The 14654-nt window shown below is 48.6% G+C and overlaps 1 protein-coding gene across 10 annotated transcripts in view; it reads right to left on the minus strand.

Moving 5' to 3' along the window:
- The window catches only part of cep112 (centrosomal protein 112), a 698524-nt gene that overhangs the window by 598158 nt on the left and 85712 nt on the right, over positions 1-14654 (minus strand). For 8 of the 10 annotated variants that reach the window (XR_005457964.1, XR_005457967.1, XR_005457965.1 and 5 more), the window contains exon 5: positions 5092-5188. Coding sequence is in view for 6 of the 10 variants with exons in the window: in XM_038777029.1 (XP_038632957.1) it covers positions 5092-5188 (97 nt within the window). In the remaining 4 variants the exon portion in view is untranslated. The remainder of the gene's footprint in view (positions 1-5091; positions 5189-14654) is intronic. The other 2 variants (XM_038777030.1, XM_038777028.1) reach the window with 1 other exon arrangement.

Genomic DNA, 14654 nt, shown 5'->3' on the forward strand with positions numbered 1-14654 from the left:
ACGCACTACCGAATTCTCCCACTACTACTCCCTCACCTTCTTGGCCCATCGGAGAACACACTCCCGGTCTCGAACCGATGGAACCACACCAGCACAGCCCCGCGGGGGTTCTTCGCCTTAGGCCGCCTGGCCAGTACTCTGTGGGCCCCCCTCCAGCTCCAGGGGACAGATGGAAGGATCCTGCCCCCCACCAGCGAGTTCAGCATCGCCGGCCACATAGGCCGGCAGGTCCGACCCCTCCAGCCCCTCCTCGAGGCCCAGGATCCGCAGGTTTTTCCTCCATGACTGAAGCTCCATCTCCTCAAACCGATCTTGCCACTTTTATGAAGCACCTCGTGTATCTCCACCTTCCCCCACGAGGGCCGAAACTCCTCCTCACGCTCAGAGGCCTGCTGCTGCAACTCAAGTATCGCTGCCAACTGGGTTGTCTGGGTATCCAGCAGCTTACTAGTCGTCACCTTCAGGGATTCCAACAACTCCCCTTTCAGCTCCGTAAAATAGCGCAGAAGGGCCGCCTGCTGCTCCTCCGCCCACTGCCTCCACTCCTCAGGGGCTCCACCGGCCGCCATTTGTCCACCTTCCCCCGCTTTTCCAGGGGAGCTACTGCCATTTTTCTCCTCGCCCCACTCCGAGTCCGCACCATAAATCCCGGGGGGTTTTTGCTCCAGACCCCTTTATCCCACCAGGAATCGTCGAATCAGCGCCGTTTGGGGCCTTAAAAGAGCCCCAAAGTCCTATTTAAAGCGGGAGCTGCCGAACGTGCGGCTTAGCTCCGCATAGCCGAACCGGAAGTCCCAAAAATACAACTATCTTTATAACACTATCATATAACTGCGCCACTCCACTCCCCTAAACACCCTACATGCGCAGTTTAAGGCTAACCAATAAAACAGTAATAATTATAGACAAGAAACATAATCTCTGACACTGCCCCCAAGAAGGACTCCACCAGAGCTCCACCAATTTTGGGCATGAGCAAAACATGTGAGTATGATTCGCCGGCTCCCTAAACACCACCCACACCGATCCTCCTGCTCCGGAAAGAACTGACTCATGCGTGACTTTGTCATGTACGCTCTATGCACCACTTTAAGTTGTAGAAAATGTAATCACGCACAGGAGGATGCCATGTTCACTCTCCGCAAGGTCTCACTTCAAACCCCCCCCTCAAATACCTCACCCAACTCCTCCACTTTCTCTTAACTTCCCCAGCAAGGCCCCCTCTCCCTCTATCAACTGCCAGTAAATTTCAGAGACCCTGCTCTCTGCTATCTCATCCTGAAACACATTATTATCAAATTCTTTCAAACACCAAAGGGGGTAGCAACCATGGGAATGTAGCCAACTCCTTCTTAACAAAATCCCAAATCTGTAGGTACCAGAACCCATTCCACTTTGGCAACTCAAACCTCTCCTCCAATTCGCCCAACTCTGCAAATAGATCTTGCACAAGTAGATCCCAAAACCTTTAAATCCCCTCCTGCTCCCACACTTTTACGCTGCATCCAATCCTGCTGTGACAAATCTGTGATTGCCACAGATCGTCACCCAAAATGACATGCCCCCAATTCTAAAATGCTGCTTGAAATGATTCCAGACCCTGAGCTTTGCTACCACCACAGGACTCATGGAAAATGGAAGGGGCGCCATCACCAGTGGCCTCAGACTGTCCCCCTACACGACGCCTCCTCTATCCTTCCCAACCACTCCTCGGTTTTCACTGCCAGTACACTTCAGTTCGGGTAGAGCCAGCAGGCACACAACCCCACCCCCTCTGAATCTGGGACACCTTCCCCCCCCATATGAAAGCTGTGATCATCCCGTACCCTCCCAAAAAAAAAACTTAGGCACAAAAATCGGGAGATTCTGAAAGACAAACCAACTTCGGGAGAACCATCAACTTCACGCCCCATCAATGATAATGGAAGAACATACCACCTCTTGAAATCCTCCCTCACCCGCTCTACCAAATTCAATTTGTGTAGCTGAGCCCAACTGTGCATCACCCGTATCCCCAGATAACAGAAAGCTCAACTTGACCAGCCAAAACGGTAACTTCTCAACTCCCTCCCCGGTACCTGAGAATGACCAAACGTCTCACTCTTTCCCACATTGAGCTAGTAGCCGAAAAACAATCCAAATTCCATTAGGATCCCAATACTATCGATACTCCGTGACATACAGCAGGATAGTCCTTAACCTGTCAATCTCCTTCGCCATCGCCTGCAGCCTCAACTGGCACCAATAGCCGCTGGCCTTCTCCCCATGCTCATAAAACTAATCCGGCGTAACAGCCCTATCACCTTCCCCTGTTGACCAGAAGATCAAACATCATCTGGAGTTCCTCCGCTCCTTCGACAGCCCCTCTCCAGGGGCTGCGAGTATCACCGATCCCGACAAAATGGTCTCACATCCTCTGCTTCTCCAACCATACCTTCCTTATCCCCTAGGCTCCCTCTGCACCCTAATTGAAATGAGCTCCCCCCTAATTACTGCAATACGGTTGGAGAGATCTCCTCACTCTTATAAGCTTGATGCAAGTGACAATAGCCGCCCGATTCTCTCACTGTACCCCCCCTATACACCAGTAACCTCACGTCCAACCTGCATTGCAGACACTGGGAACCCCCCTTCTCCACACACGCCTACAAAAAACAGTGCATGATCCAACACAACAATCTCCGAATACACAAGCCCACCCATGATCATAGGGCCTGATCGACTTCTGGGAGGCGGTCGTAGACCCCCTCCCTCACTAATTTTCCGAACATTAATTGCTGTATCATCAGCTCCATGCCGCAGGCAGTCATTCACTGGGAAGTGGATACAACCTCATCAGACTCATCTCATTTGATCTCTTACAACAACTAAAAAAGTAACTTAAATGCTATCAGTCTGTCCCAATTCAAATCCACATCCTCAAAGTGAAAGGAAGAGTTTTAATAGGCCGCACCTCCCATCCCCAAAATCCACCAGAAATCATGCCACAATTCTCATTTGGCTATAGTGGTATGGTAAAATTCCACTCGTCTATTGAACAATCCAGCCCAGGTTAGATACGTTCAACGGCAATGCTTAACTTTATCTGTTCTTTCCTCTCTTCAATGTCACACACCAAGAGAAAGGCGCTGGTTTAGCTCACCAGGCTAAATCGCTGGCTTTTAAAGCAGGCCAGCAGCACGGTTCGATTCCCGTACCAGCCTCCCCGGACAGGCACCGGAATGTGGCGACTAGGGGCTTTTCACAGTAACTTCATTGAAGCCTACTCGTGACAATAAGCGACTTTCATTTCATTCAAGAGATGGGATTAGGTAGCTTCCAAAAAGCCTCTCTGATGAACGGTCACAGACCTAATTCATTAACTCAGTTTCCTTCTCTGATGATGTTGCCAGACTTGCAACGTGTTTCCAGCCTTTTTTTAGTTTTACCTCTCAAAAAATTATTATATTATTAGGTAAACAACAAAATGCTTTATCTTCCCCGAATAAAGTAACAACATAAATTGCGTTTGAAAAGGATGTCACAAATTCCAACCACGTACAAGCTGCTGTTTGATCAACTTGATCATACAGAAAGTGTTGCTAGCACAAGCAATGATGTCCAACATTAACCATGCTGTGTTCAGAGTACCAGCAATATACCACAACAAAGCTTGGATTTGTAACTGAGCAGTGAAAGACCTTTTCTGAAGTGCTGCAGCTCCTTTAAATCATGCAAAATCTGGAAAATATTAGCTTTTTAAAAAATATTTATATTCTTAGCCCTACCCATTAGTCACTCCATATCCTATTCTTGGTTACATGGCAAGCTCAGACTTCTGTCTATATAATTCTGCAAACACTAAGAGGCGCATAATCTGCCTTCCAATTTTCCCAATCCCTCCATTGTCTCGGCTGAGTAATAAACCTGTGACATTCAACCAAGTTTAACAATCCACCGTGGAGGGGGTTGCGGAGAAGGGGAAACCACTGGGTTTAAACCCTGTAGTATAGTGCAGTGGGAGTCAAAAAATGATACTATAACCTAATCTTAAAATTTCTGTCAACTGATCTTCTGCACAAAATGGAGAAATATACAACTATAGAGCATTTTTAAATCCAGTATTTCATGGACAACAGAAATTCTTCATCACTCTTTTCATTTTCCACTCAAAATGTGACCTATCCAAAAGGTATGAGCAACTACATTTCTTACTTATTTTAATAGGCTGTTAAGCAGATAGTCCCAGCAAAAAATATTCTGTTGCATATCCTCTACGTCTATAAAGTAAAAGGTAGTCACTTATGTATAGTAGAAAGTAGTTACTTCAATTCCTGGATATCAATAAGATTAATTTAAACATCGTCTCTGCCAATGCTGTGTACTTCCAAGATTTCCTGGTTTTATTCCATGTTTCCAACATTTAAAGTTTTTCTACAGATCTATGCTAAGCAATGTGAAGTCCCTGTGGGATCAGTAAGAAGTCTTACAACACCAGGTTAAAGTCCAACAGGTTTGTTTCAAACAAGAGCTTTCGGAGCAGTGCACTGCTCTGAAAGCTAGTGATTCGAAACAAATCTGTTGGACTTTAACGTGGTGCTCACCCCAGTCCAACGCCGGCATCTCCACATCATGGCTACCTGTGGGATAGTTTTTAATGGTGAATTTAAAACCAAAGAAAGCTGTGCTAAGTATGAACATTCCACTCACTTAATAATCATGTTCATACTTTTTCGACATGAAGAGCTACCTGGGGAAAAAAAAACATACATCAGGTCCCCTGACTACAAATCCAAATCCAACTGCATCCAAAGAGAAGTTGAACATGTAGACTTTCTTCAACATAAATTTTGGCTTGATGCATGAGATGAAAGAGTGTTCTGTCATCCAGATGCTTGATAAGTTAGTCAAACAGCTCATTTGACATCAATCAAGGTGTTGATGGCCAGGGCTATCACCTTCCTGAAGATGATTACCTGGAATCATGTGCATATTGATATCATGGATACCAGTACATGGAATGTTAATACAAAGCTAATACAAAGCAAATTACAACCTCACAATAAAAGAACACAACATTAGAAATGAAACACCTGCACTAATGTATCTTACTGTTATGTTAGTGGCAATATTTTCTTCATCTGATCTACATGTTGGACTTGGAGAACATGAATGTGATGTTACCTTGCCATTGTACGTGTGTCTTCGCCTGTAACAAAACCACAAAATAGTAACAATCAGTATTCCAGGAATTTAAATTGCACAGCTCAGAAACATAGGGGTAATGATAACAATCTTATACAGGGGAACACCTACATACTGTCACCATGTATGAATAGTACAGGATTATATTTAATAACTAAAATATGTCTTGCAAGTCAAATGATGGTCATGATAAGAACAGCTTTGAGCTGGTTGTTAAAAAACATAACACAATTCTCAAATGCAGGTTGCAATATTTTATGGCTCATCTTCTGTTTGTAAATGAGTTTCTCCCTTACTTTAGGTACTCTCTCCATTTGATATCAATCATCATTCTTGCCACCAGTCCAGGAATGGGCACTACAGCTCTATCATCAGCCATTATGAACACTATAGTGTAGGTCAGATAGGCTTCAGATGGTTTCACGGGTCAGCGCAACATCGAGGGCCGAAGGGCCCGTACTGCGCTGTAATGTTCTATGTTCTAGCTACACAACATCCAATGGGTTTAGATCATATTCCCCAATACTAATCCTTTTGGGAAAGCAACTCGCCTCCACTCAGTGTTGTGCTCCAACAGTCCAGGTATGGATTATGAAGATGGTGTGTGTAAAATTGTAGCCTCATACCCTTTCACTCCAGCAGACTGCATATCTGAAACATCTGCAATATTCATTTTTATATGTTTGTGCCATAACCTGCAACCTGTGGTCATTCTCAGAACTTTCTCACCACGATTTGGTGTTGACAAAGCTTCATTTTGTTTTATTTCAGAAATCAGTTTATCAGCAAAGAATAGCGGAATCCTGTTCCTTTCTAAGGGGCAGCACGGTAGCATTGTGGATAGCACAATGGCTTCACAGCTCCAGGGTCCCAGGTTCGATTCCAGCTTGGGTCACTGTCTGTGCGGAGTCTGCACATCCTCCCCGTGTGTGCGTGGGTTTCCTCCGGGTGCTCCGGTTCCCTCCCTCAGTCCAAAGATGTGCAGGTTAGGTGGATTGGCCATGATAAATTGCCCTTAGTGTACAAAATTGCCCTTAGTGTTGGGTGGGGTTACTGGGTTATTGGGATAGGGGGAGATGTTGACCTTGGGTAGTGTGCTCTTTCCAAGAGCCGGTGCAGACTCGATGGGCCGAATGGCCTCCTTCTGCACTGTAAATTCTATGAATTCAAAAATGTGCACATTATTTGAAAAAGCAAAATATATATTTGTTAATGAATATTTCAGTCCTAAATAAAACAAGAACTCCACCTCCAATATGTTCAGCAAAAACTCCCCAAATAAGTTCTATCTCAACTTTGGTCATCAAGGAGATAGCAGAGAATAAATACTTCTCCAAAGAAAGGAAACCACAACCCCATAGCTAAGTGTCACACCCTATTTAACAGCCAAGCAAGAGTGCTATCAGCAAGTAAGAGGAAGCAGATTGCTAGTTTGCTTTCTTGGCTGATTTATGGTGCAGAGGTGGAAAGCTCCATCTAAGTCATTTTGAATAAACTAAATGCCTGCACTTACTAAAACAAATTATGAAACTGTTCAAAACAAAATAAATGGATTTGTGTCATTAAATTAGCAGAGATTAATTTATCCCCTCATGACTGGAAAGGGAGAAAGTATAAAACTAACTGAAGCTTTATTATTCTAGATCTCTGTTGAAAAAAGGAAGCCATAACAATAGGAAAATCAATCTGAGCATGCAAATCCACCCCCTGTTCCCTCAACCTTATTCCCACTAAACTGTTGACCACGCACCTTCCCCTCCTGGGACCCCATGTTAGTCGATATTAGTAATGTTTTTTTCCTTCAGGAGAGGTCACTCTCTCCTTTAAATGTACTGTCATCACCCTCTCCTCAACAAAACACCGTTTCATCCACTGTCCTGCAAACTATCATTCAATCTCCAACCTCTCTTCCCTTCGACAAAGTCCTTGAATGTGTTGTTGCCTCCAGAACCCATGCCCATCTCTCCCAGAGCTCAATGTTTAATCGCACTAATGAGGTTTCCACCCCTGCCACAGTACTGAAACAGCTCTCATCAAAGTCCTATTTGACTGAGAATGATAAACTTTCCCTTCTCAGTCAGTAACAGAATTTGATATGGTTGACCACACCATCCTCTGCCAACACCTCTCCACCGTCATCCAGCTGGACGAGCCCGCTCTCACCAGTTCCATTCTTATCTATTTAATTATAGCCAGAATATCATATAATTTGCAATTATCTTCTTGCTCTGAACCATTACCACTGGTATCCTCCAAAGATCTACCCTTTGCATCTCCTATTTCTCACCTACTCACTGCCCCTCAGCATCGTCTGAAACTATTAACTTTCACACGTATGCTGACTGCACCCAGTGCTACCTCACCACCACTTCTCTCAACTCCTGCACCCAGCGCTACCTCACCACCACTTCTCTCACCTCCTGCACCCAGCGCTACCTCACCACCACTTCTCTCAACACCTGCACCCAGCGCTACCTCACCACCACTTCTCTCACCTCCTGCACCCAGCGCTACCTCACCACCACTCTCACCTCCTGCACCCAGCGCTACCTCACCACCACTTCTCTCAACACCTGCACCCAGCGCTACCTCACCACCACTTCTCTCACCTCCTGCACCCAGCGCTACCTCACCACCACTTCTCTCACCTCTTGCACCCAGCGCTACCTCACCACCATTTCTCTCACCTCCTGCACCCAGCGCTACCTCACCACCACTTCTCTCACCTCCTGCACCCAGCGCTACCTCACCACCACTTTTCTCAACTCCTGCACCCAGCGCTACCTCACCACCACTTCGCTCACCTCCTGCACCCAGCGCTACCTCACCACCACTTCTCTCACCTCCTGCACCCAGCGCTACCTCACCACCACTTCTCTCAACTCCTGCACCCAGCGCTACCTCACCACCACTTCTCTCAACTCCTGCACCCAGCGCTACCTCACCACCACTTCTCTCAACTCCTGCACCCAGCGCTACCTCACCACCACTTCTCTCAACTCCTGCACCCAGCGCTACCTCACCACCACTTCTCTCAACTCCTGCACCCAGCGCTACCTCACCACCACTTCTCTCAACTCCTGCACCCAGCGCTACCTCACCACCACTTCTCTCAACTCCTGCACCCAGCGCTACTTCACCACCACTTCTCTCACACTCCTGCACCCAGCGCTACCTCACCACCACTTCTCTCAACTCCTGCACCCAGCGCTACCTCACCACCACTTCTCTCACCTCCTGCACCCAGCGCTACCTCACCACCACTTCTCTCACCTCCTGCACCCAGCGCTACCTCACCACCACTTCTCTCACCTCCTGCACCCAGCGCTACCTCACCACACTTCTCTCACCTCCTGCACCCAGCGCTACCTCACCACCACTTCTCTCAACTCCTGCACCCAGCGCTACCTCACCACCACTTCTCTCAACTCCTGCACCCAGCGCTACCTCACCACCACTTCTCTCACCTCCTGCACCCAGCGCTACCTCACCACCACTTCTCTCAACTCCTGCACCCAGCGCTACCTCACCACCACTTCCCTCACCTCCTGCACCCAGCGCTACCTCACCACCACTTCTCTCAACTCCTGCACCCAGCGGTACCTCACCACCACTTCTCTCACCTCCTGCACCCAGCGCTACCTCACCACCACTTCTCTCAACTCCTGCACCCAGCGCTACCTCACCACCACTTCTCTCACCTCCTGCACCCAGCGCTACCTCACCACCACTTCTCTCAACTCCTGCACCCAGCGCTACCTCACCACCACTTCTCTCAACTCCTGCACCCAGCGCTACCTCACCACCACTTCTCTCAACTCCTGCACCCAGCGCTACCTCACCACCACTTCTCTCAACTCCTGCACCCAGCGCTACCTCACCACCACTTCCCTCACCTCCTGCACCCAGCGCTACCTCACCACCACTTCTCTCAACTCCTGCACCCAGCGCTACCTCACTACCACTTCTCTCAACTCCTGCATCCAGCGCTACCTCACTACCACTTCTCTCCCCTCCTGCACCCAGCGCTACCTCACCACCACTTCTCTCACCTCCTGCACCCAGCGCTACCTCACCACCACTTCTCTCAACTCCTGCACCCAGCGCTACCTCACCACCACTTCTCTCACCTCCTGCACCCAGCGCTACCTCACCACCACTTCTCTCAACTCCTGCACCCAGCGCTACCTCACCACCACTTCTCTCACCTCCTGCACCCAGCGCTACCTCACCACCACTTCTCTCACCTCCTGCACCCAGCGCTACCTCACCACCACTTCTCTCACCTCCTGCACCCAGCGCTACCTCACCACCACTTCTCTCAACTCCTGCACCCAGCGCTACCTCACCACCACTTCTCTCACCTCCTGCACCCAGCACTACCTCACCACCACTTCTCTCAACTTCTGGACCCAGCGCTACCTCACCACCACTTCTCTCACCTCCTGCACCCAGCGCTACCTCACCACCACTTCTCTCACCTCCTGCACCCAGCGCTACCTCACCACCACTTCTCTCACCTCCTGCACCCAGCGCTACCTCACCACCACTTCTCTCACCTCCTGCACCCAGCGCTACCTCACCACCACTTCTCTCAACTCCTGCACCCAGCGCTACCTCACCACCACTTCTCTCAACTCCTGCACCCAGCGCTACCTCACCACCACTTCTCTCAACTCCTGCACCCAGCGCTACCTCACCACCACTTCTCTCAACTCCTGCACCCAGCGCTACCTCACCGCCACTTCTCTCAGCTCCTGCACCCAGCGCTACCTCACCACCACTTCTCTCAACTCCTGCACCCAGCGCTACCTCACCGCCACTTCTCTCACCTCCTGCACCCAGCGCTACCTCACCCCCACTTCTCTCACCTCCTGCACCCAGCGCTACCTCACCACCACTTCTCTCAACTCCTGCACCCAGCGCTACCTCACCACCACTTCTCTCACCTCCTGCACCCAGCGCTACCTCACCACCACTTCTCTCAACTCCAGCACCCAGCGCTACCTCACCACCACTTCTCTCACCTCCTGCACCCAGCGCTACCTCACCACCACTTCTCTCAACTCCTGGACCCAGCGCTACCTCACCACCACTTCTCTCAACTCCTGCACCCAGCGCTATCTCACCACCACTTCCCTCACCTCCTGCACCCAGCGCTACCTCACCGCCACTTCCCTCACCTCCTGCACCAGCGCTACCTCACCACCACTTCTCTCAAACTCCTGCACCAGCGCTACCTCACCACCACGTCTCTCACCTCCTGCACCAGCGCTACATCACCACCACTTCTCTCACCTGCACCCCGCGCTACCTCACCACCACTTCTCTCACCTCCTGCACCCATCGCTACCTCACCACCACTTCTCTCAACTCCTGCACCCAGCTGCTACCTCACCACCACTTCTCTCAACTCCTGCACCCAGCGCTACCCTCACCACCACTTCTCTCAACTCCTGCACCCAGCGCTACCTCACCACCACTTCTCTCAACTCCTGCACCCAGCGCTACCTCACCACCACTTTCTCTCACCTCCTGCCACCCAGCGCTACCTCCACCACCACTTCTCTCAACCTCCTGCACCCAGCGCTACCTCACCACCACTTCTCTCAACTCCTGCACCCAGCGCTACCTCACCACCAATTCCCTCACCTCCTGCACCCAGCGCTACCTCACCACCACTTCTCTCAACTCCTGCACCCATTGCTACCTCACCACCAACTTCTCTCACCTCCTGCACACCAGCGCTACCTCACCACCACTTCTCTCACCTCCTGCACCCCGCGCTACCTCACCACCACTTCTCTCACCTCCTGCACCCAGCGCTACCTCACCACCACTTCTCTCACCTCCTGCACCCAGCGCTACCTCACCACCACTTCTCTCACCTCCTGCACCCAGCGCTACCTCACCACCACTTCTCTCAACTCCTGCACCCAGTGCTACCTCACCACCACTTCTCTCACCTCCTGCACCCAGCGCTACCTCACCACCACTTCCCTCACCTCCTGCACCCAGCGCTACCTCACCACCACTTCTCTCACCTCCTGCACCCAGCGCTACCTCACCACCACTTCTCTCAACTCCTGCACCCAGCGCTACCTCACCACCACTTCTCTCACCTCCTGCACCCAGCGCTACCTCACCACCACTTCTCTCAACTCCTGCACCCAGTGCTACCTCACCACCACTTCTCTCAACTCCTGCACCCAGCGCTACCTCACCACCACTTCTCTCAACTCCTGCACCCAGCGCTACCTCACCACCACTTCTCTCAACTCCTGCACCCAGCGCTACCTCACCACCGCTTCTCTCAACTCCTGCACCCAGCGCTACCTCACCACCACTTCTCTCAACTCCTGCACCCAGCGCTACCTCACCACCACTTCTCTCAACTCCTGCACCCAGCGCTACCTCACCACCACTTCTCTCAACTCCTGCACCCAGCGCTACCTCACCACCGCTTCTCTCAACTCCTGCACCCAGCGCTACTCCACCACCACTTCTCTCAACTCCTGCATTGTTGCTCAGTTATCAGATTGCTTATTCAACATTAAATACTGGATGAGAATTTTCCTCTAATATTGGGAAGACTGAAGCCATTGTTTTCATCCCCGTTCCAAACTCTGTTCCCTAGATACCGATTCTGTCCCTCTTCCTGGCAAAAGTCTGAGATTAAACCAGTCTGTTCTTATTGGCACTTTTGACCCCTAGATGGGCTTCTAACCTCGTATTTGTGCCATCCTTCAGACCACAAATTTTCACCACCATTGCATCATGAGATTTAGTTCCTCCCTCAGTTCATCTGCTGCTGAAATCCTCATTCATGGCTTTGTTACCACTCGACATGACTATTCCAACACAGTGCGATATTTTGTTTTATAATGCTCCTGTGAAGCACCCTGGGATGTTTCAGTACTTTAAGTTGTTGTTGTGTATGTGTTAGGCAGAATCCAATAACTATTACAATTTTCTCACAAGCAGTAGAACCATAAGAATTAAAATTGGTTTAACACTTTTATCCCAATGAATACTGGACAGATTGAAATACTGGTAAATAAACTATACAGAGTAGCCCAACAGCAACAATACCCACATCCACTTCCTATATCCCTCATTCTCTAAGGGACCAAAAATCTATCTATCCCAGCCTTAAATATATTCAACGATGGAGCATGCACAACCCTCTGGGATAGAGTAGTCCAAAAAATCACAACCCTTTGAGCGAAAATATTTCTCCTCATCTCAGTCCGAGGCCACTTACACTGAGACTGTGCCCCAGTCTGTGTCCACCCTACCAAACTCCTTCAGAATTCAATCAGTTGCAATGAGATAACTTCTCATTCTTCTAAACACTAGGGAATATAAATTCAATTCACTCAGCCTCTCATCATTGGACAACCCTCTAATTCCAATGACCAATTTAGTGAACATTGTCTGTTCAGCTTCAAATGTAAGTATATCCCCTTTCTTATATGTGGAGACCAAAACTGCAGAGAACTCCAGATGCAGTCTCACCAATGCCCTTTCTCACAAAGGCAACTTATATTTACCTCTGTTTTTAATAATGGGAGATAATAGGAGATGAGGAAATGGCTGAGGAACTGAACAGGTTTTTTGGGTCGGTCTTCACAGTGGAAGACACAAATAACATGCCAGCGACTGTTAGAAATGAGGCTACGACAGGTGAGGACCTTGAGAGGATTGTTATCACTAAGGAGGTAGTGATGGGCAAGCTAATGGGGCTAAAGGTAGACAAGTCTCCTGGCCCTGATGGAATGCATCCCAGAGTCTAAAAGAGATGGCTAGGGAAATTGCAGATGCACTAATGATGATTTACCAAAATTCACTAGACTCTGGGGTGGTCCCGGTGGATTGGAAATTAGCAAACGTGACACCACTGTTTAAAAAAGAAGGTAGGCAGAGAGTTTGAAATTACAGGCCAGTGAACTTAACTTCGGTAGTAGGGAAGATGCTGGAATCTATCATCAAGGAAGAAATAGCGAGGCATCTGGATAGAAATTGTCCCATTGAGCAGATGCAGCATGGGTTCATAAAGGGCAGGTCGTGCCTAACTAATTTAGTGGAATTTTTTGAGGACATTACCAGTGCAGTAGATAACGGGGAGCCAATGGATGTGGTATATCTGGATTTCCAGAAAGCCTTTGACAAGGTGCCACACAAAAGGTTGCTGCATAAGATAAAGATGCATGGCATTAAAGGTAAAGTAGTAGCATGGATAGAGGATTGGTTAATTAATAGAAAGCGAAGAGTGGGGATTAATGGGTGTTTCTCTGGTTAGCAATCAGTAGCTAGTGGTATCCCTCAGGGATCTGTGTTGGGCCCACAATTGTTCACAATTTACATAGATGATTTGGAGTTGGGGACCAAGGGTAATGTGTCCAAGTTTGCAGATGACACTAAGATGAGTGGTAAAGCGAAAAGTGCAGAGGATACTGGAAGTCTGCAGAGGGATTTGGATACGTTAAGTGAATGGGCTAGGGTCTGGCAGATGGAATACAATGTTGACAAATGTGAGGTTATCCATTTTGGTAGGAATAACAGCAAACGGGATTATTATTTAAACGATAAAATATTAAAGCATGCCGCTGTGCAGAGAGACCTGGGTGTGCTAGTGCATGAGTCACAGAAAGTTGGTTTACAGGTGCAACAGGTGATTAAGAAGGCAAATTGAATTGTGTCCTTCATTGCTAGAGGGATGGAGTTTAAGACTAGGGAGGTTATGTTGCAATTGTATACGGTGTTAGTGAGGCCACACCTGGAGTATTATGTTCAGTTTTGGTCTCCTTACTTGAGAAAGAACATACTGGCGCTGGAGGGTGTGCAGAGGAGATTCACTAGGTTAGTCCCAGAGCTGAAGGGGTTGGATTATGAGGAGAGGTTGAGTAGACTGGGACTGTACTCGTTGGAATTTAGAAGGATGAGGGGGGATCTTATAGAAACATTTAAAATTATGAAGGGAATAGATAGGATAGATGCGGGCAGGTTGTTTCCACTGGCGGGTGAAAGCAGAACTAGGGGGCATAGCCTCAAAATAAGGGGAAGCAGATTTAGGACTGAGTTTAGAAGGAACTTCCTCACCCAAAGGGTTGTGAATGTATGGAATTCCTTGCCCATGAAGCAGTTGAGGCTCCTTCATTAAATGTTTTTAAGGTAAAGATAGATAGATTTTTGAAGAATAAAGGGATTAAGGGTTATGGTGTTCGGGCCAGAAAGTGGAGCTGAGTCCACAAAAGATCAGCCATGATCTCATTGAATGGCGGAGCAGGCTCGAGGGGCCAGATGGCCTACTCCTGCTCCTAGTTCTTATGTTCTGTAACATTAACACTCTAACGCAGCCCTTCCGTCACTAAGCATGTCATTTATTAACCTCTACACAGATGCAAAGATTCTGGAAGTACTCAACAGGTTAGTCAGCATCTGTGAAGAGAAAAAGAGGAAGTGATTCA

The sequence above is a fragment of the Scyliorhinus canicula genome, chromosome 18, assembly GCF_902713615.1.
Source record: "Scyliorhinus canicula chromosome 18, sScyCan1.1, whole genome shotgun sequence".
NCBI classification, from domain to species: domain Eukaryota; kingdom Metazoa; phylum Chordata; class Chondrichthyes; order Carcharhiniformes; family Scyliorhinidae; genus Scyliorhinus; species Scyliorhinus canicula.